Source organism: Prinia subflava, chromosome 9 (genome assembly GCF_021018805.1).
Source record: "Prinia subflava isolate CZ2003 ecotype Zambia chromosome 9, Cam_Psub_1.2, whole genome shotgun sequence".
Classification (NCBI taxonomy): Eukaryota; Metazoa; Chordata; class Aves; order Passeriformes; family Cisticolidae; genus Prinia; species Prinia subflava.
In genome coordinates this window covers 14,120,195-14,146,747 of record NC_086255.1, presented here as the reverse complement: position 1 = coordinate 14,146,747, position 26,553 = coordinate 14,120,195, and the positions used below count along the sequence as shown (strand labels likewise).

Sequence of the window (26,553 nt, the reverse complement as noted above, 5' to 3'; positions counted from 1 at the left end):
GACTGGGGAGAAGGACAAAAGCCCACACATCCTATGCAGTGTGAGATTAAGGCTGTGTGGTGTGACCATCTAACTGATGCTCTCCCTTTGTCTGGCAGGTCTACTACGCTCTCTACACCTTCAAAGGCAGAAACACCAATGAGCTGAGTGTGTCAGCTAACCAGAGACTCAGGATCCTGCAGTTTGAGGACATCACAGGCAATCAGGAATGGTGGCTGGCCGAGGCCCACGGCAAGCAGGGCTATGTGCCCTCCAGTTACATCCGGAAGACAGAGTACACGTGAGGCAGCGCACAGAGCCTGCACCCCATGCCTTGTTCCTGCTGGGACTGCCAGGGCTGGGGGAGGCTGGCCAGCCCTGCAGCCTCCACTGCTCACCCCTAAGGCTCTGCCTCTCACAACTGTGCAGTGCTCCTGGGCCCCAAACACTGGCTGCCATTGCCCCTTCAGGGGAGGAAGAAGAGTGGGCTGGCCAGGTAGGCAGGAGCAGGCAGCTTGTGTGAGGGCAGGGGTGAGTTCACCTCTGAGGTGTGTTTGAGCCTCCTGTGTCCAGCCAGGAACAGGGGAGCAAAGCCTGGGGCTGTTGCCTGCCTAGAGGGGTAAGGCTTGACTCAGGCTGAGGAGCTGCTGTGGATTTAAATAGTGGAAGGCTAGTGCTGAGTTTCTGGAGATTGTCTTTAGTCAAGTAGTATTAAAAGCAACCCAGACTTTGTGAATGTGTTCCCTGTGCAGCAGGAGCCTGGTCTCACCTGTCTCTGCAGGACCTGGGGTGGGACATTTACACACTGCCTGGGGAAAACAGCTCTGAGGTTTGCTGGGAGTCATTGAGCTCCAGGCCTGGGATGGGTATGGCCTCTGAAACCCTCACAACAAAGCCCCCAGCAGGTGCCTTCTCCCTGTGCTTGGTCTCCCAGGGGCTTGGCCTTTTCAAAGTTTGGTGCTGCCAGGTTCTCATCTTTCAGGTGAGCCAGAAGCCCAGAACACCATACCCTTGTCAGCCCAGTATTGGTTGTGCCCAGTACCCATCTTTACACTGATGTGCCCACCTGGCTCTGGGCTGGGGCAGGGCAGAAGGCAAAGCACAAGCTGTCCTCCAGCCTGGTTTTTGGGGTCTCTAACCAAAATTGCCTCACCTGGGCTTTCCTGCACGGCATTGGAGAGGGTGCTGACATTCTGGAGTGGCAGGACCATCCCTGGTAGGGCTGTGGTGCCTTTTGCTGGGTTGGTGTGTGATACTGCTGCTGCCACGTCCTGAAGGGAAGAGGTTCCCTTAATGGGGCAATGTTTGTATCCCCTGTGCGGCTGCTCTGCAAATAAAGATTTGCCCTTGTGTATAGAGGTGCCTTTGCAATACTGGGACACCTGGCAGGAGTGTCCAGCAAGTGCTGCAGCCTTCATGCAGACCCTACAGGGCCAGGAAAAACATTTCCCTTTTGGTAGGGTCCAGCATTCTGGTGCCTTGGTGTTTGTGCCAGCTGCAGCTCAGGCATGAGGAAACCCTCACAGGAACCTTGTTCATTAAGGTGAAGTACCCTCTTCCCCCAGCTGTGTGTTACATGACTGAGGCTCCAGGGCAGTAGAGGGTGGTGGGGTGAGTGTTTGCCCTGTGCTAAGTGGACACCTGCTTGCTGCATGAGGAGGTCTGGCCCAAGAACAGAGCCAAGGGTTTGTCAATAATAACCACTATACTTTGTGTGTGCATGGCTGTACACAGATGTGTGCCTGCTGCTCTCCAGCTTGTCTCCACCACCGTCAGGTTTGCAGTCTGGAACCAAAGTGATTGTGATAAGCTCAGGGAGGGGCTCATTTATTTGCAATACAATCAAAGCTAGCAGTAGCCACAGGGAAGGCAGGCAGGCAGCCCTGGTTTTGCTACAGAGTAGTGTTCTTGCATGGGCAGAGCTGTGCCTCTCAATTTGAACTGCCCACCTTTGTGTAACCTCTGTTGGCAGCTCTCCCCATCCAAGCACGAGCCAGGTTTAAAGCTGAACCAAGGCTTAGTTGTATGCCTTGACATCAGCCTTGTAGTTGGAAGACTACAAATAGTTACAAAAAGTAAATAAATTATTCATTCTTAGATTAAACTGTAAATTTCATTCCACAATGCTAAAGCATCTCTAAGGTAGATTCACCTGGCATGGTGAAGTACAAAAACTAAGGCCACCCCCACTGGAGGTCATGATCTCCCTGTGTGGAAGATAACTTCTCCCCTCTATTGTGGAATAAATTATGCAGTTCCAGACCCTTGTGTGCACAGGAGACAGGATGTGGTAGCAAGGTTAACAGCTTGCTCAAGTCCAGATGCTCTGTCTCTGGACAACCAGAGAAGCCACTCTCTGCTCCCTCTCTGCAGAGAGGCCAGTTCCTGGGCAGCGTGGCTGTGGCAGACACCAGTGGCAGCAGGAGGAGCTGTCTCAGACCCCGGCCCCTGCAGCACTCTGCCTACAGGGCGGTGGTTTCTGCCATGGCGATGCCGGCGTCCTTTGCCATCGCAGAGAAGGTGCCCTGCTTCATGAGCAGCTCCTCGGGGCTGTCGAATTCCACAATCTGCCCAGCATGCAGCACCATCACCCTGGCAGAGGGGAACAAGAAGGCCTCAACTCCCTGGATCTGAGTGGATAGTGCTGCTGGCACCAGCGCTGCAGGCCCACCGACCCTCACTCCTCCTAAGCCCCTCTATGTGGTTCTCCTCTCAGCAGTGGTGAGGGCACAGCCCCCCTCTCTGTGTTATGGGTCACACACATAAGGTGTCAACAGAAAATACATCTATGGTCTGTTGCTGTAAAGAAGGATCCCAAAAAAAGTTTCTTCCACAAAGGCCCACTACCTGGGCATCCTTACTATCCTTCTGTTTTCTTCACTGCTGTATATTACTGCCCCAGGCTCTGCATCCACCTCTGCCCCTCTGGCTGCATTCTTGCTTTGCTGCTGTCCACCTCTCGGCCCATCCTAGGAGTCCAGATCCCCATCCCCTTTGCCCCACAGTATTGTCCCATACCTGTTGCTGTCCATGATGGTGTGGAGGCGATGGGCAATAGTAAGGACAGTGCAGTCAGCAAACTCACTCCGGATTGTTGTCTGGATTAAATTATCTGTTTCCAGATCTACAGCTGCTGTGGCTTCATCCAGGATGAGGATCTTGGCTTTGCGCAGAAGGGCCCGGGCCAGGCACACCAGCTGCCTCTGCCCAACACTGGGATGAGATGGAGAGCATGAGTTACTAGACCTCATGAGTTACTAGGGGACCTCTGCAAGCCTACTGCATCTCGCTGCTCTGACCCCAACACTGTCCCTGGCCTTTCCCCGCTAACCATCTGCCACCCTGGGCACCACATCCTGTATCCTACTCTTCTGGGCCACCACAGAAGGGTTGGCTCACACTAGCTCCCTAAGAGCCCTGACTCCTCAACCATTTTCTTCCATCTTCCCAGAAGCTTCTATGCATCATTCCTGGACAGCCACTTTGCTGGAGGCTGCTGTTCCAGGCTTGTCCCTGAGAAGGGAGGGGAGCTGGGCCTGCATCTGCGCCTCTGCTCACCTCAAGTTCTCCCCTCCCTCGCTCACGAGATGCAGCAGCCCCTCGGGCAGGCCTTGCACGTATGTCTTGAGGTGAGCCAGCTCCAGGGCCTTCCAGACCTCCTCGTCTGGGTACTGGTCAAAGGGGTCCAGGTTCATCCGCAAGGTTCCAGTGAAGAGCACAGGGTCCTGCCAGGGACAACACCGTGTTCAGCCCCACCACAGCCATTTAGCAGCTGCAATGGCCCCTGGCCTACAAGTGTGGCCACATCCTTCTCACACACTGCCTGCAGCTGGCAAGGGATGTGGCGAGAGCCTGCTCACAGGCCTTTGGCATGTCCACAGCACCCAGGAACACACAGGACGTGCAGTGCCTGCGGGGGCCATGCAGCAGTGGGATGTGAACAGTGGGATCAGCTCACCTGGGGGATGATGGTGAGGTTGTTGCGCAGGTCGTGGAGGCCAATTGTCGCTATGTCCACACCGTCGATGATGATCTTCCCTCCGGCCGCCTCCAGAATCCGGAACAGGCAGTTGGTGAGGGAAGATTTTCCAGCCCCGGTCCGGCCCACAACCCCCACCTGTGGAAGCAGCTTTTTAGACCAGCTGACAGGGCTGTAGAAACAGGGCAGATGCTCCCCATCCTGGTCTGGTGGGCCTTCCTGCCCTTACCATCACCCAGACTGTCTGCTTTGGTTCCTTTCCTGCAGCTCAAGGAGCCACATCCCATCACCATCCCACCCCAGCACACGGACTGAAGCCGAGAAGAAGAAACAGCTTTAACTGAGTCTCTGTAAAGAGTGTAGTGAGGGCAGAGGCACCTTCTCAGTGCTCCCAATATTACAGGTGATCCCCTGAAGAACCAGGTCCAGTTCAGGTCGGTAGCGAACTTTGTAGTCAATGAACTGGATCTCGCCTCTGCTGGGCCAGCCACGTGGTGGACGCTTTTTTGTCACCCATGGAGCCTGGAGGAGGGCACAGGAGCATTAAAGGGTTCACTCTGCCATGCTGACTAGCACCAAGCTGTGCAGCAGGTGTTTGTCTGGATTCCTCACCTCGTTTTTCACCTTCATGTACTCATGGACCCGCTCCACAGCCACGATGTTGGTCTCCAGCTCTGAAGATGTCCGCACCAGCCAGTTCAGTGTCTGGGTCACCTGCACGGCAGAAGCAGAGGATGCAGAGCTCAGTGGCACCCAGGAACAACCACCTCCCACCTCGGCCCAGGGAACCATCCCGAGCATGAGCATACCTGGCCTAATGTCCACTGCCAAGACATAGCCATCTCTCCCCAGCCCTTCAAATACTTTGCTGAAGCATCTCTGATCCGCAGCAGAGCAGTATTCCTCCCCACAGCAGCAAGTACCCCACTCACATTGGGATGAATATGTGCTTCCCTGGCTCTACAGCCACTCCCCAGGTGATGGGACACCCCAGATAATCCCATTTCCATGGATCAGAGATGGCATGGCAGGGCACCATCCTGCCACCAGCCCAGAGCTCCCAGAGACAGCCCCATCCCGGAATGAGAAAATGCTTTCAGTGACTCACATTGAGAGCAGAGGAGATAGAAAGACCCACGATGCCACCCTCCAAAGTGCCTTTTGCAATCACTGCCAGAAGTGCAGAGAAGAAAACCACCAGGCTCCCAACGAACTCCAGACGGATGGCCAGCCACCTGCACCAGGAGAGGACAGCTGAAGGGCAGTGAAAGAGGCAGGAAGGCATCTGCATGTGCCCAACACAGAGCCCACCAGTAGAAGCAGCACTGCACCAGCATCCCTCACACCTAGCCATGAGCCCAGTGCTGTGCACACGGCACATTGGTACATGTACACAGCAGGTCATTTGTGGCCAGTTCTGAGAGCAGGTTCATTTATGTCAGTCCATGTCTCACACAACCTCCTGTGCTGGTAATGCCATGTGTCAGAAGAGCCCCAACCATGCAACCCTCACACACCCAAATCATTTACCAGTGAAGTTCAAAACCTGAAGGTATCCACATCGTGCTCCCGCTGGGCCTGGAGGATCACCCTCTTCCCACATTCACCAAGAGCATCTCAGCCCTTGACTGCACAGCTCACCCTGCCCAGCCTCTGGACACTTTGTAGGGGGGCATACTGTGGCTTTCAAAATCACCCTAAAATGTCCCATTGCGACAGATGGTGCCCCTATCCTAAACTGTCCCAGTACCTACACACACCCTCAATGCTGAGATCAAGAGGGAGGACTGCAGGATCCCAGGGACCTCCCTCAGGATCAAGAAACCCATGGGTAGAAGTGCTGCAGACTGTGCTGTGGCATAAGTGGTAAAACTCACCTATTTGATATTATCCAGGAATAAACACTTTTCTGATTTATGTCCATGGTGATCTCATTTTGCTTCAGGAACCGTTCTTGGTGTCCATAGGCCCGGATCACAGAAAGGCCTGACACTGTCTCACCAAAGTGGGAGTAGATGGGAGACCTGGTGACAGAGTCCAGACGCCTTAGCTGGCGTGACGTGGAGACATAGAAGCACTGGAACGAGGGACACAGCTTGGTTACCAAGACAAAGCCCAGCAGCCACGAAGATACTGCTCTCAGCAAGGCAGAAGCTTCACTGAAGGCCCAACTACTCACCAGCACAAAACAGTAGAAGATGCTCAAGGGAACGATAACAACAGCAAAGAATGGAGTGGCCAGGCAGATCACAACCAGTGTGCTAATGATGGCCATGAAACAGGAGAGCCAGCTTCGGAAGGACATGGGAATGGTCTCATCTACTGTGAAGATGTCCTGGAGCACATAAAAAAGTATAGAGAAGCAGTCAGTGACCCCAGGGAGAAGGAGAAGCCCGAAGGCCCCATACATACAGGGTTCCTACAGACTCCTGTGGTAACACAGTGCCAGACACTTGTAAAAATATCAGATGCTCCTGAATTGGTGTTGTGGTCACAACCTCACTTAGGGCCTGCACAGCCTCATTTAACGCTCTGCAGATGAGGTGGAACAAACCCTTCTCCGTGTTGGGGGCGTTCCCTTACCTTGGCAAACCTGTTGACGATGCGGCCGGTCGGGGTGGTGTCGAAGAAGCTCATGGGTGCACGCAGGATGTTGCTGAGCAGCTGCTGGTGCATGAGGCGGGAGGCTCGCATGCAGCCCCGGGCAGACAGCGTGGTTGCAAAGAGCAGGAAGAGACCTGCAAGGAGAGTATGGGGCTACCACCAGCTCGTGTGTGACACTGGCCCCAGGCACCCTTTGGCTCAGTGGGCACACCAAACAGTGCCAAGCCAGCAGCTCCGCAGTGAGCCGCTGGAATAATCCTGCATCCCACCTTCTTGAGTGGCTTCAGCAACTGCATCCCAGCGCGGGGGAGGAACACTAACCCCCTTGGGAAGCCTTGGGCCCTAGCACTATGTCTAATCTGATTAAGGAAAATTATCTTAAACTGAGGGAGCAACACAGACTTGGAGCAATTCATGCTGCCTTCAGGCTGGCGTGTGTCCACAATTCAGCCACGAGCTGGAAGGAAGACAGCAGCAAGCAAACGAACAAACTGCTGGGTCCCCTTCTCCTTACTGCACTGCTGGCTGCAGGCCTTGTGATATCCCTCCTGGCCCACATATCCCTCCTGGACCACACAAATAGGGTGAGTGGGAGCTGGTGTCCCCCACACTCACCTTGCGCTATCCCCAGTGCCCCAAAGACACCGATGCGCAGGTCCCGCAGCTCTGTGGGGTAGGTCTGGTTCTGATAGCGCTTCGAGTCGTCGGTCCAGTCACTGAGCCACAGGTTGGACCCCACGTAAGCCACGTACTGTCCAACGTAGCCCGTGGCAATCCAGAACGAAAAGCACAAGCCAACAGCACGCAGGTACCGCAGGTACATGGAGAACTTCACCTGTGGACCAACTGAGCCCATCAGACCACAGGCAATGACACCCAGCACAGCTTTGGGACTCCACATTGCTGCCCACAGTGCTCCCCTCCACCACCCCACCCACCAGTCCCAGGCAGCTCTGTCTCCTTCCGTCTCTTGTCTGCCTCAGCCAGCCCACACCAGCTTCTCTGAGCCACAGTCCCAGTCTGGCAGCACTTAGCCAGGGCAGCACCATGCTTCATCCCTCCATCCTCCTCACCCTGCCGGTTTCCACAGCTTCTTTCTCGATCAATCGCTGTCCCTTCAGGTTTGGGGGCTCCTCCTGGGCCTTCTTCTGGGAACTGGTGCTCTTTTTACTAAGACTGCAGGGAGGTGAATACCATTAGTCACAGGGGCTTGGATTGGTCCCAGTCTCCTGGGGTCCATCCTTGTGCTGCACTGATGGTAGAGTCACAGTGGTAGAGTCCTCTGGAAAATAGTTCCTATCAGGGGCAGCTTTGAGTGAGCCTTGTGGAAGCACTAGGCAAGTACAGCCATAAAATTAAAGCCTCATTCCCAAAAGCAGAACTAGCCATCAGCACGAGTTTCAGGGACGACTGCAGAGTAAGGCTGTGGCTCACTAGTGTGAGTAAAGGCAATATCAGATGCTCCTGACCCAGAGCACCTTGTGGTAGGAGCAGGTAAGGAGGCTCCCAGCAGGAACTCCATGGGAAGCCCCCAGATCCTGGTCTCTGAGGGAGCAGTGCTTGTGGCAAGGGAAAGAGCTGAGAGCTCAGGTCATGTCCCACCTGCGACTCAGTTTTCTCTGATGGATGCTGGCCTCTCGCTTCAGAGTCATCGTCACCACATCATCAGTGCGCTCCTCCATGCAGGGATCAACATCTTCATCAGCCTCCTCTTCATCCCCAGCTAGAGCAACAGCTACAAGCACAGGGATGAGGGGAGGTAGGATAAGGCACTAAGGAAAGATCCTATACACCACACCTCTGCTGCACTCAGCTCCAGGCCATACCCTAAGTCTAGGCTGTATCCTACCACCACATATCACACCTTCTGCAACCTTGCTGCAAGACCAACACAGCAGGAGGAGGAAGAAATACATTGTGCTGGAGGGAGAACTGATAGGGGACATAAGGCTAAAGGCCTGCACAGAGGCAATCCCTGCTGCTGACTTATCCCAGCACCACTAGCCAGGCCTCAAGCAAAGATTTGTGCTAGTTTAGTAAGTGCAAGATCTGGTAGGTCATATCACTCCAGCATCGCCTTGAGCAGGTGGAGATGGGCCCAGTGAAGACATACTGGGAATAGCCAGGCTGCAGCTGGACAACTGGGCTGAGCCCTGACACGGTAAGCATCCACCTGACCTAACACCACTCCTCCACATAGCACTGGAGGACATGACAAAGATGAAATATTATCCTGTGGGATGTTTATAACAAATCCAAGGATCTTTCTGAACCCAGCATCACAAAAATATGGAGCCTGTTGCCACATAAGATTTTGGGACCCATACTAGATGAGCTAAAAAGGGGGTAAAAGTTTTAAACAGGTCCTGTGCTGGATGTTCAACATAATGCCTGAATGCAAATCTTAGTCAGGAAGTTATTGTGCTGCTGATTGTTAGTATCTGAGAAGGATTCACAGCAGCCAGCATTGGTGCCTGGGCTGGATAGGGCCAGGTCAGGCTGACAGATCAGATCCTCATATCCCCAAGATACGTGCACAGCAACTCTAACTGCCCCAGCCCCACTGTGTTCCCAGTACCTGCAGTATTTTCCTCTGAAACGTCCTCCTCCTGGTTTCCATACAAGTTCAGGAACTGGGAAAAGGCCCCCTTGTTTGCAAGCAGGGTGCTGTAGGAGCCATGCTCAGACACTGCTCCTGCTGCCAGCACCACGATGTTATCGACCTGGGGCAGGAAACTGATACTGTGCGTCACCAAGATCCGTGTCTGCAACAAGGGGGTTGCAGGGTAGTGATCATCAGAGCACCCTTCAGCCCCAGCCAGGGGTCTGCAGGCTCTCTGTCTCCCACTTGGGGACTTGTCTGCTTATCAGTGCCTGGCTATGAGGACACAGGGTAACCCCCTGGGGACTCTTGGAGCCTCTCCTGCCTGCTGCAGCCCAACGTGAAAGCTACAGGGTTCCTCTCTGTCCCAGGCAAGCAGCCTCAGACTTCCTTGGATCGCTAACACTGCGCCAATGCCACTGCTGCCTGGCTGAGGGGTGGGTTGGAGGGTATGGTGCTCACCTTCTTCTGCAGCAGCCCTTTTGGCCCCAGCACGTGCTCGAAGAGGTACTTGCCCACGTGGGCATCCACGGCAGACAGCGGGTCGTCCAGGATGTAGATGTCTGCGTCGCTGTACACCGCACGGGCCAGGCTGACCCGCTGCTTCTGGCCCCCGCTCAGGTTGATTCCCTGCAGGGGAAGGAGCTCCCTGGGCATGGGGCTGGCACAGGGCGACAGCTCTGACCTCTGCTGCAGGTGCTGTCTGAAACCCACAGTGCCCAGGCTGATACCTTCTCTCCAATCTCTGTCTGGTCACCTGCAGGCAGCAATTCCAGGTCTGGAAGGAGGGCGCAGGCCTTGAGGACCTGCTGATATCTGGCTTCATCCAGTTCTGATCCGAAAATTATGTTGTCTTTCAGTGTGGCATTCTGGATCCAGGCTTGCTGGGGGACATAGGCCACAGAGCCCTGGAAGGAGAGACAAGAACAGCTACCTGTCAGAGACCAGCCTGAGCACTGACACCTCCTGCAAGCTGTCCTGGCCCTCAGCCACCACCCCGGGACAGTCCTGCCCTAGTTCCCCGCTGAGCTCCCAGGCAGCCCCAAAGCCCCGTGCACCAGCTGGCTCCTCTCACCTGGATGTTGATGTGTCCCTTGATATTCTCCATCTCCCCAAGCATGGCTGACACCAACGAAGATTTGCCCGAGCCCACAGCCCCCACCACAGCCACCAGGCTCCCAGGTGCGATGTCCAGGGTGACACTGTAAAGACATGAGGGCTGAGGAAGCAGCACTGCCAGGTCACTGCCAGTTCCTGTGCAGGCCCAGCACAGAGCCGTGTATCTGGGACACTCACATCTAGCAGCACTCTCATCTAGTGGGAGCTGATTGCCCTCCCCAGCTAATAACAGAGAAAGCCTCCCCAGCCCTCTGCCCCCTCTGTGCTGTGGCACAGAGCACTCACTCTCTTATGGCAGCGCTGCTGTTCTGCTCCCAGGCAAAGGTGGCATCCGTGAAACGCACAGCACTGCCTGTCAGAGAGGGATGTTCCTCAGAGAGGGGAAAACCCAGGGCTGGGCCCCTGAGACCCACAGGGAGTAATCCAGAGGTTCACCTGCCTGCAATGGGGTTGTGGTGGATAGCTGAAGTGTCCAGGTCTTCTCCACTCAGGTAGCGCTCCAGCCTCACAGTCGACACATTGGTCTGCCATGGTAGAAAGAGGATAAGGATGGCACACGGGCGTGGGGCCCACCTGGGTGGGCTGGCAGGAGCAGACACCCCATCACAGTCCCCACCCAACCTCTGGGCCCCAAACCTGTGTTATGCATGCGAGTCCTGTCCCACCCCACTTCAGCAGAGTCCTGTGCACTGACTCTGGGGTCCATCGCACACCTGAGCCCCATGTGCTGGTTTGGACAGAGGCCATAGGACCCCCTACACGCCCTGCCCTGTGTGAGACCTGACCTGCACCAGGGAGGAGAGGACCATGGGCAGCATGGCCATGGGGAAGCGCAGCACATTGAAAAGGGAGATGGCAGTAAAGGCCTTCTTTGCATCCAAGATGTTGTTCTCATCCACAAGCACATAGACAGCAAAGCTTGCCAAGGAGACCTAGGACAGATATCGGGGAAATGCATCAGTGTGTTTCTGTGCAGCCCAGACCCTCACACCGCCCCAAGGCCTCAGCAGTGCCTTTGTGCTGTTCCCCTCCTGCTTCTGTTCTGCTTTTGGCCCCATTTCACCACCCCAGTGGGACCTCTTTCCACCACAGCTCTCCTGCCAGCAGCCAGAACCATAATCTATATCCCAGGTATCCACCAGCCAGCCCCTTCCTCGCTGCAGAAAAACTCCAGCTGAGGTGCCAAATATTTCCCATCCCCTTGGACACAGCCCAGCCCCAGCCCAGAGGAAGGAACACCCCTCCCCAGGGCTGTTGTCACTCACCAGGAAGGGGGCACATGTGAACACAAAGACAGAGACTGACTGCAGGTAACTGAAGTTCAGCAGGTTCTTGAGCTCACGTGCCCGGATCTCATTAACTCGCTTCTCAAAGGAGGGCTCCCAGGCAAAAAGCTTCAGGATCTGCAGGACGAGCAGGGTGAGGGGATGCTGGCCTCACAGGAATGCCCAGCTCCACACTCAGCTCACTGGTGGCCAGCAGCTCCATCACCAGCTCCTGGCTTGCTCAGAAGCTTTCTTGGGCACTGCATCTCCCCTCTCCTGTTCTGCTTATAGCATTTCCCCAGGACGCTCCCACTCCCTCCCTCACAGGTCACTGCCAGCCCCTCTGCCACCATCCCATTATCACAGCCATCCAGAAAACACTCAGAAAGCCCTCTCTTGGCTCCCAAGTCTCAGTCTAAGTATCCAGAGCTCCTCCCCAGCCAACTTTTCAAAAGATGAGGCAGCCAAGGAAACTGCTAAGACCCAGACAACAGGGTCCTCAAGCTAGACTAACAGTGGTGCTGTAGTTACACAGGTGTGCTGCCTCCAGGTACAGTGCACCATGAAGAGAGGTGCAGCAGCTGCCCAGAGCGTCTCCACTCCACTGCTCACCTTGATTCCATTGAGGATTTCTGTCATTATTTTCATGCGTTCATCTTTGTTCTTCATGTTCCTTTCCTACAAACAGAAGAGCCAGTCATCACCTAAACCAGACAGCAGCTCACCCTTGGAAATGCATCTGGGCTACCACAGGGAAGGGAAGGATGGGCTCCACAGCCCAGAGAAGTCATCCCACGAAGCTGAGCCTGGGCTCCCTGTGGCTCTGGACAAGTTGGGTAAAAAACACCTCCCTGCTGTCAGGTAGAAGCTAAAGCTTTATCTGGCAGCTGGCAATATCTCATTTTTAGCCCTCAAGGCTGTGCCCAGTCTGCTGTTCAGCTGCGATGGTAGAACAGATCTCTCCTGCTCATGGTAGCTGATCACCTCTAGCTCAGGCTAGAGACACTCCCAGCCCAAGTGAGATCAACCTCCTAGGCTGGGGAAGTTCCACAGCATAAAAGCAAAGGGTAGGGATGTGGAAAATGAGGGAGGGGAGCAACAGTGGGGTTTGACATGGGAGACCAGAGAGGATATTGCACCCACCACTGACCTGAATTTTTTTGGCCTTGGCAACCAGGAACGCATTTATGGGGAGGAGCAGCACCATGGTTGCAATGCCAGCCAAAACAGAGGGGCCCAGCTCTCTCCAGAGGAAGACAATGGACAGGGTAATTTGCAGGGGGCCTGACCACAGCTGGTGAATAAAGTTGGCCAAGTCCATGAACCTCTGGGCATCAGCTGACATCAGGTTCACAGTCTCTCCCACCGTGGACTCCTTGCGGGTGGCTCCGGACATGGTGAGCGACTGGAAGGAGAAAGCACAGTCAGCACAAGCCAGTCTGGAGCAGCCCTGCTGCCAGCAGCATGGCTCAGAGCAGGGAATTAGCAGACCAGGCTGAAAACACTTCTGGGTTTGCTGCTGGTGCCTCTGTACTGGCCACCAGTGCTCTCCTCACTGCCTGCACACCTGGAGACACTGGATGCTGGGTGCAAAGAAAAGCACCCCTGTGCAGGAATCCGAGTAGCACCTGCCCTAGGTGTTGCACTGCTCTGAAGAGAAACATCCCTTGGCCTGGTAGCTGTCAAACACAGCTGCAGCACCCAGGTCTCAAGCAGACCCAGGGCTCACAGTGTCCTCAGTGCTGGGTGGGTGTCCCCCAAGCCCTCCCTGTGCCTTCTGAGGAGGAAAGTGCACACACCCCAGGTTGATGGGACAGGCAACAGACGGTTTCACCCACAACCCAGCTAGGAGGAAGCCATCAGAGATGGTGACGGGACCATACTGACCTTCTTGTAGATGGCAGCAATGAGACTGGCTCGCACGTTTATGCCAAGCTGGAAGCACAAGCTGAAGTGCTGCTGCAGGCAGAGGGACTGGAGCAGCGCCGTCAGGAAGAGCAGGATGGCATATAAATAGCCTTGCCAGGCATAGGAATCCTTATCTGACACAAAGTCAATCAGCAGCCTGGCAGGGAAAGAAGCTCATGAGACACACACCCTGCTGAGACAGACCAAGCAGGATGCTCCAAGTGAATGCAGGGAGAGCATCCTCACAAGAGTGGTGAGCAAAACCCTGCCCTAGAGAGCTGGCTTGATGGTCAGCAAGCTGGGAACCCTGTTCTGCCAGGGACACGCAGTGGGGCACTAATGGAAGACTACCCAGAGACAGTGCTGCTCTGCAAAACAAACCAGGGAGGCCCTGCTGGGCTGAGCTGCACTGACTCCTGGAGAGCCAAAGAGGAGCCAGGACTGTCTCCAGGGAGGGAGCAGCACTGCATAACAGGATACAAAGGAGCAAGATCCTACACATAAGAGCTGGCAGCCAGCTCAGATCAGTTCTTGGTTAAACCATGTCCCAACACATTCCCCCATTTTTGGTGAGGGCACAAGGGTCTGTGGCTGGGAGAGGCACACATATGGAGATGGTGGGGCTGGATGCAGTGCACACACTGGGAGGTGGTGGGGCTGGGTGCAAAGCCAGGATAGAGACAGAGAGAAAGGACTCACTTCAGCAGCTGGGGGCTCACAAACACAAGTGCATCATGCACCACCTTGAATGCCACTGCTAGCAGGAGATTCTGCTTGAAGGTCTTGGCCAGGCTTTTCATCAACCAGCCCCTGGGGTAATCCTCAGGAGGGCCTGAGTCCTCATTGTCCCCCTTCTTCTTCTTCTTCTTTGGCTGCTTCTCTTCCTAGAGAGAAACCCACACAGAAGTGAGGGAGCTGGTTGTGCAGGCGTCCTGCATCTGGAAGGATGCTTCAGGGCAGCACCTCACAGACCCCGGATCAGGTAACCTGAATGAAACCTCTGCTTTAGCTCCTGTCACATTCCCTTTCACTGATCTCTGCTTATGTCACACACACCCAGGACTAGCACCTTCTCTTTTGTACCAAAGACTTTTGTTAAAACCCAAACCAGCCTAAAACTCTTAGGCCAAAAATCAGGCAAAAATCGTGAAGAATCTGAGGACAGGGGTGGTCACAGAATGATGTGCACTCTGACCTCGTTGCTGGAAAGTATCTGAAGTAGACAGACATAAGGGAACTGCTTGTACTGCAGATTTGAGCGTGGTTCCTGTCTTTATGTATGGCAGAAAGATGGAGACTTTCTTGGTCTCTCAAAATATGGGCATCAGCCAAGAACATAACAGGAAGACCCTGTCATGGGTTCCCCTATCCTTGCCCATGGTCCTGCAGGATCAAGGAAGTGAAAACCCAGCAAGAAGGGCTGCAGGGAGGTGAGGTGTCCCTATTCCCTGAGACCTGGATGTCTCATTGTCATACAAGGCCAAGAGTAGGCATGGACTTACCAGCACCAGGACGTCTTGGCTCTGGGCCTTGCTCATGCTGTTCCCATAGTCTGGGTCACCTCCCCGGCGTCTCTTCTTGCGTTTCCGTTTCTCCAGTTCTGCTCGGGCCTTCTGCATGGCAGACTTCATGTTCTTCTCAAAAGCAGTGTAAAGAGCCTTTGTCTTGTCTTTATCTTTTAATTCCCAGACATCCTCTATCTCCAGAGGCTTGCGATAGCCCTTGAAAACCATGCTGTGGGACAGAGAAGTCCCATGATACTCACTGGAGAATCCTTGCAGCCAATGCAGAGCCTTCACACCCATCCTGGCCTCGGGCTCAGGCTGTGCAGGCTGCACCCAATGTGGGGCCTCTCCCAGCTAATTCCAAGCAGCCTGTGCTGCAGGTTCCCCTGAGGCACCCCTGCGTTTTGCCAGCCCAACCTTCCTCTGAGCCCTGCTCACCTGCTGTACCATTGAAAGGTGATGGAGCTCAGGAAGGAGGCTGTCACCTCTGGGTTCTGTGGTACAAAGCAAAGGGAGTATTGAGAAATTGTTTATGCTGGGGGGATGGTTTTGACAACAGCTGATTTAGCACCCCTAGCCATTAAGGAGCCTCATAGGTTTCAAACCGTGCCAGCTCCAGTCAGAAACCTCAGCTCAGAGCCAGCAGCAGCCCACCCTGGACACACATGCAGATGCCCCATGCTGCAGGCTCCACCTCTTGCTGGGTCCTGTGCTGAAGTCCTCAGGTCTTCCCAAGGAGCCTGGAGCCTGCATGGAGCCTGCCCTGCCCCACACAGTGCTCAGGATGTGGTGCCCCAAACCCACTCCCATGTAGTCCTCACACCTTCTTCCCGATTTCCTTCGTTTCTGGGGCAATATCTGAGAAGCCTGAGACAAGGAAGAGCAGCAGCTGGAGTCCATAGGAGATGAAGAAAAGGATAAACCGTGGCAGGTCAGAGATTGGTTCCTGCAGAAATGGAAAGCCCAGGGTTATTGCTGGGGGGTGTCTCAAGGCCCCTGGTACTCAGACACAAGACCCATTCCCTGCCTGAGACCAAAAGAGCAGTGGAAAACTCACTCTGAGTCCTGGATCAGCTTCCCTTTGCCACCTCTCCCCGCTTCTCCCTGACCTCCTCCCATAAGTGTTTAAGGGGAGAAATCAGTCCCAGAGAGCTTATACTTCCCCAAAGAGACAGGATGAATTCAAACAGCAATTCCTTCTCAGGTCTTTTCTGGTTCCCCAAGGTCCCCAGGGCAGCTGGGACCTCAGTGATGCCAGAGAGAGCTTGTCAAGAGAAGAGTATGAAGAGGCTTTCTTTGGGAGCAGAACTAGCCCATGGGGAAGCACAGAGCTTCCTGTCAAACCCAACCTGCAGGGCCTTCCTGACAAGCGACTGGAAGGGCAGTATCCCGCAGAGCAGGGACAGTGTCCAGAAGCAGAAGAGCACCCCCGAATCTCTGCACAAGCAGAAGCGCCGTGCATCGTGGATCAGCAGGACCATGATCTGCAGGAAAGAAAATCAGAGCTGCAGGACTAGGTCTGGCTCCAAAAGTGCCTTTGGAGCATGTGTCCTGGGATGCCAGCACACATGATCTGCCGGGATTCACTGCCTTGAATACCCTGAACACACCACTAACCTTTCATAAGCTTCAGAATTAATTATATAGGGTAAAGGTTTATTTCAGGAAGACATAAGATCAGGTTTGAATGTACCCTGACATTACAGCAGGGCATTATTACTCTTCTAGCTATTCTCCCTCCAGATTTTCAGACATGTCAAGCTACGAGGGGTCACACCCTGTCTCCTGCACCTTGCCTCCAGACCTGGAACTGAACCTAGATCATGTTCCAGCAGTGCAGCCTCTCTGGTCAGTCCCCTTGCCTTATCATCTCACATGGACTCTGCATGTGAAACTAAATGACATGACAATATAAGATGGAAAGCAAATGAGCGTGTTATTTTCCTTTTAAGTGTACCTCCTGAGCATTTGTTAAGACTGTTAGAATACCTCATGTCTCACACAAGATGTCTGTAACTTCCATGCACATATTCCATCAAGCTAATAGCCACTAGGTCCTCTTTAGTCAGCTTTCTCCTCTGCCTGGGCATCCCATGGTACTTCCTGCATCTCTGCACAAAACTGAGCAGCAATGTATAGGCAGCTGTGAGGCATCAGAGCAGCAAGCCATGGTCTGATGTTCACACTGCAAAATCAGTCCTGTGAAACCCACACTGCTGCCAGTAAAGGTTCTGTCAGAGAGCTCAGCTACACTTGCAGGCATAGAATCATCCCAGTTTTAAGAATAACAGCAGTGAGCACTGTACAACAAGGCACCTGTCCTTAACATATCACCCTCATGTACCACCCACACAGGTTTGGGGCTAGTCCTACCCAACTCCCAGGCCACCCTCCTCTCATGGACACAGCCTCCCACCGATCTCTGTGCTAGGGGAGCCTGGTGCTGCCTGGTGCTGCAGCCTCCCCCTGTGCTGGGGGCACCCAGCACAGCCAGCCCTTACCCAGGTGGCGATGTACAGGCCGGGGTTGGTGTACTGCACAGCTGGAACACCACCCTGCTCTGCGTCCTCCACAAACGCCAGTGCCAGCCCCGCCACTGCCGCCAGCACCAGCAGAGCAGCCAGCACCTGTGGGGAGAGAGCCCAGCCCATTGTGCACACTGGTAACTCCTGGGAGACACCAGAGTTCAGCATAAAATACACCCTTACATCCTTACACCCTCTTCAGCCCAGACTTGGTGTGGGAGAGCTTTCAACCCTGTGAATGTGCCACAGTTCTACGGAGCACTGCTGTCATTTTAGGTTTGAAAGATAACAGCCCACAAGATGAGAGGCCCCAATACACACTCCGCCCTCCCTCCCAGTGCATCCCTCTCTGTTATGCCCTTTGTCCCAGATATGCCTCCTGTTTGCCTCCCCTTTACATTTCTGTTCCAGATGGTCCCCTATCCCATTGCTCCTTCCCTCCTATACTTTCATTTCTCCACCTCACACCTGACTGTAGCACAGAGTCTTTCTACTGATACCATGGACACCTCAGGCTGCTCCAGCCTGTCATCTGTGCCCCCTCAGCTCCACTCTACCTGTTTGATGATGTAGAGTTTGGTCACAGAGGATTTCTTGGCTCTGGATTTGCACATGGGCAGGAGCTGCCATGGGGCCAAAATCCAGAAGAAGCCAAGGGGGACCCAGACCACCACAGTCTGCTGGAAGCACACAGGCAGGTCGGCATCCGGGCGAGCGAGGTAGGAATCATTCTGGGGCAGCAAGGACACAACACCAAGTCACTTACAATGGCTTCACTCTCACTCGGCACACAGGACAAGAGCCAACACTCCTATAGGTCCTGCCCACCCAGCTCCACCCCATTGCATCCCACCTTCAACACCCGCCCTCCTGGCTGAGCATTTCAGCACTCAGCCAAGGTCCGAGCCATATTCCCAACCCCGTCTCTCTGCCTGAATGTGGGGTGGCCATCCCTTGCTGGAGCCAAGCCAGCAGAAGCAGCAGAAGCCGAGTCATTCCCCAGAAGTCCATACAGGGTGTCCTGTGTTCCCAGGAGGGCTAAAACAGGACAGAGCTCAGTCAGAGAGGTGCCATTGCCTCGCTGTCTGGTGAACACTGTGCAGGCAGTGCGAAGCACTCGCTGCCACGGCAATCCTGGATAAACCCAGAACCTCTGCCGACCACTGGCAGCTGGGTCTCACTGGCAGGACAAGCTGTGAGCCTGGAATCCACTGCTCTCCCCCCACACGGGGTGTCCTACGCCGAGAACAGGCAACGGGGATGACACAGCCACTCACCCAGAAGACGGAGCCGCAGAACTTCTCCAGGGCAGCTGACATAGCTCAGGGGAGAAGAAGCGGGCAGCTGCTTCCTCTCACTCTGCCCCGCTGAGAGACCCGGGCAGATGCTTGGGATAAAAGTCCTCCCACACCCTCAAGCGGTCTTGGGACAAAATCCCTGATGACACACCGTTATTAATTAACTTGATGCTATTGCATAACCCCAGAAACCAAAGCAGTGACCAAAAGTGCTTGGGAAGCTGCACAGGCTCAGAAGAAGGGAGGAGCGGAAGACCCAAGAAAGAGATCAAAGGGGAGATACAGGAAAGTCACAGAGCCACTGCAGGACACCACAGCCATTGCTCAGAAACCACAGCCTTGATCAGCGCACACCAACAGACACAAACTCGTCTGGAGCAGCTACTTTGATGCAACAAACCTCTCCGGTGAGAAGCCTGCTGTAGGCCAACATAGGTCCAGCAATGCTGGTCCCACAGTGGCTAGTGCCACCTGGCAAGGGGGCCTGTGACACCAGCAGTGCCCCAGGCCTGGGAATCTGCAGCATCTGGCAGCTGAGCTGACCACATGCTGCACTGGTCTCTCTGAGTCCTCAGGATCCAGATTCCTTTTATTGATTTTCAGCCTGCAGAGCCCGAAGATTTTCCAAACTCCTTCTTTCTTTCCCACATTTCTATGTTGTCTGTGTGTTACAGCAGTTGGCTGACCACAAAACCCCAAAGAGAATTTGAATCTTTATTCTAAGTAACCCCCAACATTCTGAGACAGAAAGAGGACGATTCCTGAGGACAGTGATTGCCACTGAACCCTTGTTGCTTAGAAAGGCCAACATGTGACAGAGACGTGTGGGGACAGTGCTACTAAGGCTGGAACTGAATTTGCTTTATCATGTGTGCTCTTGAGGAACAGCAGATAAAAGGGGACAGTAGGGTGACTGCAATGATTGTGTTGTCTCATTGTACATGGAGTTACAAGATAACTCAAAAGTCAAGGGTGACACAATGAGTAATTGCTCAGGAACCATCATTACCAAAGAAAGGCTCAATGTCCAACTCAGTGGTTAATTATTAGCAGTTTGGCTGATTAAACCCACATGTTTTTGTAAATAAAACTATCCTTAGTGCTGTTTCTCTGGGCCAGAACCAATACGCTGCTCATGACAGCAGTAAACTGATGCAATGAGTAAGAAGTGAATGGAGCAGTCACTCAGCCCTTCTCACCTGGACTGCTGATGTGATTCTTCTTTCTGACACTGGCACAGGTGTCCTCTGGCCTTGCTCAAAATCACTTGGAGCACTGCTGCCAAGGAAGCCACTTGTTTGACACCTTCCTACATAATGCCCGGTCCCATTGCTTGTCTCAGTTTCTAGTACAGGTCACAGCTCATCCTCACCCTGTCGTTGGTCTCTCACTCGGAGTTGAAGTGTTGCCCTCAGCACAGCATTCTGCTCTCTTTGATGTTCAAAGCAAGCACAACCCACTTTCTCTACCCTCATGGCTGGAGCATGATCCTCCTAAAAACCCACAGAGCTTTACTGTCCTTCAGCTCCTGCCATAAATCTTCCTCCACTAAAATACCCAGAAAATGTTCACTGGGACCAAGCTAATCAAAGTAGCAGCACCTCTTTGGCCAGCAATACCAGTTTCCCTCTGCTCTCGTCTTAATCCATGTGTTATACAGCATGTTATAACTTTCCAAAACTAGACATTGATTCATGTCTGTCTCACACAGGGTCTGGTCCAGAGGTCTCTGCCAGGCAATTCTCTGCCAAAAATTCCTCCAGCCCTCACTGCTCACCTCTTCTCTGAAGGGTTTGCTTCTCTGCCTTGTCATGCTCTTACCCCATGTTCAAAAACCTGAGGCAGCTGGGTCAGCATAATATTCATCTTAACTGAGCTACCAGTATCATAATCATGACCATGACTCATGAAATCTCAACATAAGCCATGAACTCTTAAAGCAGATATTCCAAACTATATTGACTATAAACACAAATTTAATCACTCTTTCCAAGTTTGGATCCTTCCTGCTGCCTGAACACCTGTCAGTGCTGAAGCAGGCTCTGACACTAGCACTACGCAGTCATTCCCTTCCCAGCTCCTCTGTTAAGAACTTAAGTTCCCAACGTGTTTTGGGAGATACCAATACCTCTGATGGACCCATGTGAAAAGGTGGATGTACCCTTTAAACTGAAAATACGTAGTCTTGATGATGTTTTCAATAACATGATTCTATGTTATAGGTGACAAAGGTGCTGCCACCTTGTCAGGTATCACTTTTTTCCATACATCCTCACAGGCTGTAAGTAACTGCTAAGAGGGGAAGACAAATCCATACCCTGCATTTGCTTCCTGAGGTGCACTATCTCAGCTGTCAGAGGGATTATCTTCAGCTTTGTGGTCTTTTACAGAAGAGCAGGCAGCAAGGATGAAGGTGTTTTACCTCTAGGTCTCGACTCTTCTAATGCACCACTCTGATGCCATTCAAATCTTTCACTGGGCATTTCACAGAGTAACTGAAATGAGTCTGAGGCTTCAATCCTGACTAGGCAGCAAAGACCCAACAGGCACAGTCCCCAAGCACTGTCTGGAAAACAAGCAGTTTATGCTTTATATTGGGACAAGGATCTGGAAACTCCCTTAGGAAAAGCAGCTTGTCCTCCTAAGAAATCTCATCATACACCAACCCTGCCTCGAGCACTGAGGACCCAAGAGCCCAGGATGTCTCACAGCTTCCTCAGCTAATCAAGCAGTGCTTCTCACTGCTTACAGCTGCTGCATTGCTAATCCCCACCTATCCCACTGGCTGACCACAGCAGGCCTTGTTTCCCACCCGTGGCTGTGATGTTTCCCACCCTGGCATTCTGGATGTGATTCTCTGGCACAGCAGGGTCCCAATGAATTCAGGCTATGAAACATGGGTCTCAGTCTTACCTGAAAACATAAATAAACTCTAGGAAACCACAGCAAGAGGGGGCAGCTGCAGTGTTTATTTGACAATCACATGCAGTGCTACACAATTCAGTCCGCCTACTTGCTCACCTCCCTTCCTCCCAAATGCCAAACAGCTGTTGCTGCAACATCTGGGAATGAGTCCTTTTATTTAAAATGGCCAACGTGAGTTTCCAGGCCAGGGACTTCAGGGGAAGCCAAGGGAAGAGGTGTCAGGCTCCATCACCTCGTGCACGTCCTCTGCAGCCTGAGGGTGGGAGCAGTACCCATGTGTCCGTGTGCTGGGCAGACCCGCAGTGCTCCTGTCCCGCTACAGAATGTTCTTGGCAATGGCGTTCAGGGTCCTCACTTTGGCCACGTCTGCCACCTTTATGGAGTACTCGGGGGCAGAGAAGGACGCTCCCATGGCAACGTTCGGGTTTCTGTCGGGAACACCAGGGATTAGTGGTGATCTGCTGATAGAGATGAGTAAGATCCACCAAGAAAAACACCCCCGTATTTCCCCTAGCTTCAGCACTGGCCAGAGATGGTCACCCAAACCAAAGACAGGACAGTAACAGAAATAACAATAATCCAAAGGAGTGCAAAGGAGTCCAAAGGAGTGCAAAGGAGTGCAGTTATATGGACACATATAACCCACTCCTCACTCACATTTCTCAGAAGCACATCCCACTGGCTTCCCAAATCCTTCATGCTTATGTTGAAAGTCTAAGGCAACTACATCACAACCTGCCTTGCCAAGTGCCCTCAAAACTCCTAAGATGGCAGTAGCAAGAGGAATGCCAAAGATCTGGTTCTGCATGGAACTCATGTCCACTCGAGGAGCACTGCTGGATTCATACACTGCAGAACACAGTGTCAGGCACCCTGATCCCAAACATAAAAGCATAACTAGTACTCAGGAAGCTGTTTGAAATTTATGTCACTTCTACAAATGCATGTTCACATTCATCTAGCCTTTCACTCACAGAGTTCTGCTAAAAAATAAACACAAATAATCAGTTACCTGAACTTCATCCCTGAGTCCCGAGCCGAGCGAGCCGAGCAGTGAAACTCAGAAGCAGTGGAGCCTTCCAGAATCCTCTGCAGGTTGCGCTCCGTGATGCCACCTCCTGGTGGGAACCAGCCCGAAGTCACACACCGAGCAGATGACACCACAGCAGACCTGACATCACCCCGGGACCCCACCACTAGGGACAGGAGCCATAAACACCGAAGGGAAAAACAGCCTTGGGAAAACAGAGACCCAGGCACATGCAAAGGGACGGGAGAAGACCTGGCTCACGCTCTCCCACAAATCTAGAGCTGTCCCCAAATCCTGCAGGGAACAACAGCTGCACTGCTCTGCACTGCCCAACAGGCTGCATGGCCTTTACTCACACCAGGACAGGAGCTGCTCCTCCTGGGCAGCTGGCTCAAAAAGCCATATCAGAGAGGGGATTCCACAGCAGGAGGCTAGCAAGGAAAGGCTAGGGATTGCAGGACCTGATACAGATGACAAAAAAAAATTACCTGGCACCACCACAATTCTGCCTTTTGCCTGAAAGAAGGGTAACACACATGTCAGTGATATTATCAAGGACTACATCCACACGTGCATTTGTGAGGCAGCAAAGAAACCTCACATGCAGCACTCTCCATAAGCTCATGGATGTCACCAAGGTTTACAATTTGTGCACTCTATTCACGTCTTAAAATTAAAAGTGGAAAAGAGTGTGCAGTTACTAAGACAGCTTCTCACCATTCCCTCCTAGTGCTCCATCCCACCTTGCTACCTCTCAGGTACACCTGTCACACCTTCCTGAAAGGAACTCTGAGACACCAGCAGGGTCCTCGCTGTGCTGTTTGCACGGGCTCATCACACCAGCTGTTGAAACCAACTCCCACCACCCTCCCAAAATCTGCAAGCAAGAACCCAACTGGTTCTTACTGTGGGAGACTTCAGGGCCCAGCCTACTTGGACTTCGGGAAACAGATTAAAGCCAAGCAAGAGAGGGAAGGTAAGCACTCCTTGACAGAAGTCCTTTCCAGGAATGAAGGATACCATAAAGCAACTGCCTGCAGGCAGTGCCAGGAAGCAGCCAGAGTAACCCAGGAGAGCACAGCAAATACTCACCTGTTCTGCAAGCCTCTTGATCAAAGACAATCCTTCCAGTGCTGAGCTGTCACAGCCACTCGTCAACACCCGCTCAAACCCCAGAGAAATGAGGGTCTCCAGTGCCACCAGAGGGTCATGCACCATGTCAAAGGCTGAGGGACCAGAACAACAGCTCAGAAATCGCTCAGTTCATTTGCTCAAGCCCCATCCCTCAGGCAGCTCCCCCGAAGGCAGCAATAGGAAGGGTCCTGGATTCACAGCTCCTGACTGCAACACTCCCCTTGCAGCAGAGCCAGGGCCACCATACTCATCTCCTCAGACACCTCCTCTCTCACGAGGCAATGACACAGCTCCCTAACCTGAGCCCCCTGGACATTTTCTGTTGTGGGGAATAGCACAGCCTGCAGAGCTTTCCCCCTCCAAGGAACAACCACAGAAGATCCAGCTCAGCTCCCTTCCAGCCCCACCTTCCCCGGCAGTGGGACAGACTGGACTGTGGAACAGTGGGACAGCCCAGGGCCGCTGTCCCCGGGAACTCACCGCGGTGAAATGTGACTGGCAGGGGACGGCACACGGCTGCAAAAAGAAGACATGGGGTCAGTCAGGGCTGGTACAGCTCCCTGTGCTAGAACCAAACATACGTGACACGAGAGGGCAAAGGCTTCTCAAGCCATTCCTGGAGAGCTCAAGAAGAGTCTCCATTCTTGCTGGGAACAAACTGCTTATCCAGGCCTTTTCGTGGGGAAGAGTCCTTCCACCCTTGAAAAGGCAACAAACCTTTGTATTTATGGGTAACACCAAAATCCCCCATCTCATCTGGAACATGCAGAACCCTCACTCCCACCACAGATGACTTTGTCTGCACGAAGGGAGCAGGGCAGTTGTACCATCTACCTGGGGAAAGGACAGGACCATTGCTCTTTGGAAACAGGAGGGCTGATTTTAGTGATTTCTTTCACTACCTACAATTTCTGCCATCAGACCACAACAAACTTCACCAGACATGCTCTATTTACTGAGGAAAGTTTATTTATTTCTACAAAAAGATATGCACCACCTCCCTGCCCTGGAAACAGCAGAGCACACGTTGGCCTAGTGGAGCTAAGTCCTAGCAAGACCCTTTGCTTTTGCTGCACTCCTTACAGCACATGCACCTTCATATGAGAACCTCAGCACCACATCACCAGGGAAAGGCCCAGCCCTCGTTAGCTTTGGCCTGTAGCTCCCAAAAACTCTGCAGAAAGAAACAGAATTTGCTTCTGCAAATTCGCATGTTTGTGGTCTGGACTAACAATCTCCCACTGCAGCTTCAGTAGCTTTTCATGTGCTCACACCTCTCTCTTGTAGTCTTTTTTCCCTGTGTGTATTAAGAGAGAAAAATGAAAATGAATTGCCAGCTACACAGGACAAAGTCTAGGAGATACCTATCCTAGACACCTGTAGCAAGGACATAAGGAAAAGAACAAAGGGCAAAAAAAAAGAGGGAGAGAATTCAACAGCTGAATGCCCCCAAAGCAGCTCACCTACCCTTGTTACATTTTCCTATTATGTTCCAGGTAGCCTCAGACTCTGTGTGAATGGCTTGGCGCTGTGGCCCCCGGTCTGCGAAGTTTCTAAACTACTTAATGTCTCTCAGGTATGGCAGGAAATGAAACCGAGAAAGGTGGAAAGGGATGGCAAGACCGCAGACAGGACGTGCAGACCAAAGCCCTCTGTACAGTTCTACGGCACCAGCCGGAGCAGCACTACAAGCCCGGCCCAGCCCGGAGGCACCCTCACCCAGCAGCGCCGTGCAGAGCTCCGTGTCGATGCGCCCGTCCTCGGTGAGGGCCCCGAACACCAGCCCGTCCGCGCCGTGCAGCTTGGCCAGGCGGATGTCGGCTTTCATCACCTCCACCTCGCGGTCCGAGTAGAGGAAATCCCCGCCGCGGGGCCGGATCATGACGAACACCGGGACCCGCACGCACTGCTTCACCACCTGCAGCAGCCCTGCCGGCGGGACGGGCGGCTCAGCCCCGCCGCGGCGGCGCCGGCCCGGCCCGGGCAGGCCGGCACCGGGCGGGGAGGGAGCGCAGCCGGACGGAGGGGAGCGAGGGGACAGCGACAGGGAAGGCGGCCCAGCGGCGGGCGCGGCTCACCCATGCTCGGGGTGGTCCCTCCTTCCACGAGGCCCGCGCACAGCTCGATCCGCCCGGCACCTGCGGAGAAGCGCGTCAGAACCGGCCCCGCCGCGCTGTCGCGCCCTCCCGCCAGGCCCCCGGGCCTTACCTCCGCGCTCCGCGTTGACGGCGGACTCCACCGAGTCCACGCACACTTCCATGAGGAACCCATCGTCCATGCCTGCGGGACGGGAGCGGCACGGTCACCCCGGACCGCCCCATGGCGCCCGCCCGGCCCGCACCGGCCCCGCCGCGGGCCCGCCCCGCTTCCGCCTCAGGCCCCGCCCCCCGCCGCGCTTCCGGGCCCGCCCCCTCGCGGCCCGGGCCCGCGCCGCCCGTTGGCGCGAGGGCGGGCGCGCGGGCGGGCGGAGGCGCGGGACGCGAGCCGGGCGCGCCCACGCCGGCGCGCGGGGCGCGCAAGCCCCGCCCCCCGAGCTCCTCGGCCCCGCCCCCGCCGCCGCGCGGGCCCCGCCCCCGTCCCGCACGCGCCCTCACCACCTGCGCTGGCGGCGCGCGGGGGTCGCTGCTCTGCGCTGCCGGTCACGCGCCGCGCGATCGTCATGGCGACGCCCGGGCGGGCC

The 26,553-nt window shown here is 54.1% G+C and overlaps 3 protein-coding genes across 9 annotated transcripts in view; 1 reads left to right on the top strand and 2 right to left on the bottom strand.

Annotated features, from left to right (window-relative positions):
- The window catches only part of DNMBP (dynamin binding protein), a 34,064-nt gene extending 32,729 nt beyond the window's left edge, over positions 1 to 1,335 (top strand). For all 6 annotated transcript variants that reach the window (XM_063405541.1, XM_063405543.1, XM_063405542.1 and 3 more), the window contains one exon: positions 99 to 1,335. In XM_063405541.1, coding sequence (XP_063261611.1) covers positions 99 to 284 — 186 coding nt within the window. In that variant the 3' untranslated portion in view covers positions 285 to 1,335. The remainder of the gene's footprint in view (positions 1 to 98) is intronic.
- Positions 1,336 to 1,474: 139 nt separating this feature from the next.
- On the bottom strand, positions 1,475 to 18,805 carry ABCC2 (ATP binding cassette subfamily C member 2). Its single transcript, XM_063406435.1, has 32 exons — positions 18,764 to 18,805; positions 18,044 to 18,217; positions 17,463 to 17,588; positions 16,311 to 16,445; positions 15,785 to 15,907; positions 15,400 to 15,455; positions 14,959 to 15,190; positions 14,156 to 14,340; positions 13,436 to 13,613; positions 12,699 to 12,953; positions 12,161 to 12,226; positions 11,549 to 11,686; positions 11,069 to 11,215; positions 10,719 to 10,807; positions 10,569 to 10,631; positions 10,240 to 10,366; positions 9,896 to 10,072; positions 9,627 to 9,794; positions 9,141 to 9,327; positions 8,165 to 8,297; positions 7,636 to 7,738; positions 7,178 to 7,397; positions 6,542 to 6,696; positions 6,138 to 6,293; positions 5,836 to 6,035; positions 5,067 to 5,193; positions 4,571 to 4,672; positions 4,337 to 4,480; positions 3,938 to 4,096; positions 3,538 to 3,704; positions 2,998 to 3,192; positions 1,475 to 2,571 (listed from the first exon to the last, which is right to left on the bottom strand). The coding sequence occupies exons 1-32, from the start codon at positions 18,803 to 18,805 to the stop codon at positions 2,442 to 2,444; spliced, it is 4,659 nt and encodes a 1,552-aa protein (XP_063262505.1). The 3' UTR covers positions 1,475 to 2,441.
- Positions 18,806 to 21,734: 2,929 nt separating this feature from the next.
- On the bottom strand, positions 21,735 to 26,541 carry CUTC (cutC copper transporter). Of its 2 annotated transcripts, none has more exons than XM_063405539.1 (9): positions 26,471 to 26,541; positions 26,082 to 26,153; positions 25,952 to 26,011; positions 25,593 to 25,802; positions 24,354 to 24,389; positions 23,832 to 23,965; positions 23,228 to 23,255; positions 22,722 to 22,827; positions 21,735 to 22,137 (listed from the first exon to the last, which is right to left on the bottom strand). In XM_063405539.1, exons 1-9 carry the CDS (start codon positions 26,532 to 26,534, stop codon positions 22,026 to 22,028), a joined length of 822 nt encoding a protein of 273 aa, XP_063261609.1. In that variant the 5' UTR covers positions 26,535 to 26,541; the 3' UTR covers positions 21,735 to 22,025. The 2 variants fall into 2 exon arrangements, with proteins under 2 accessions (XP_063261609.1, XP_063261608.1); XM_063405538.1 differs by having other exon boundaries at positions 26,468 to 26,538.
- Between the last annotated feature and the right edge of the window lie 12 nt (positions 26,542 to 26,553).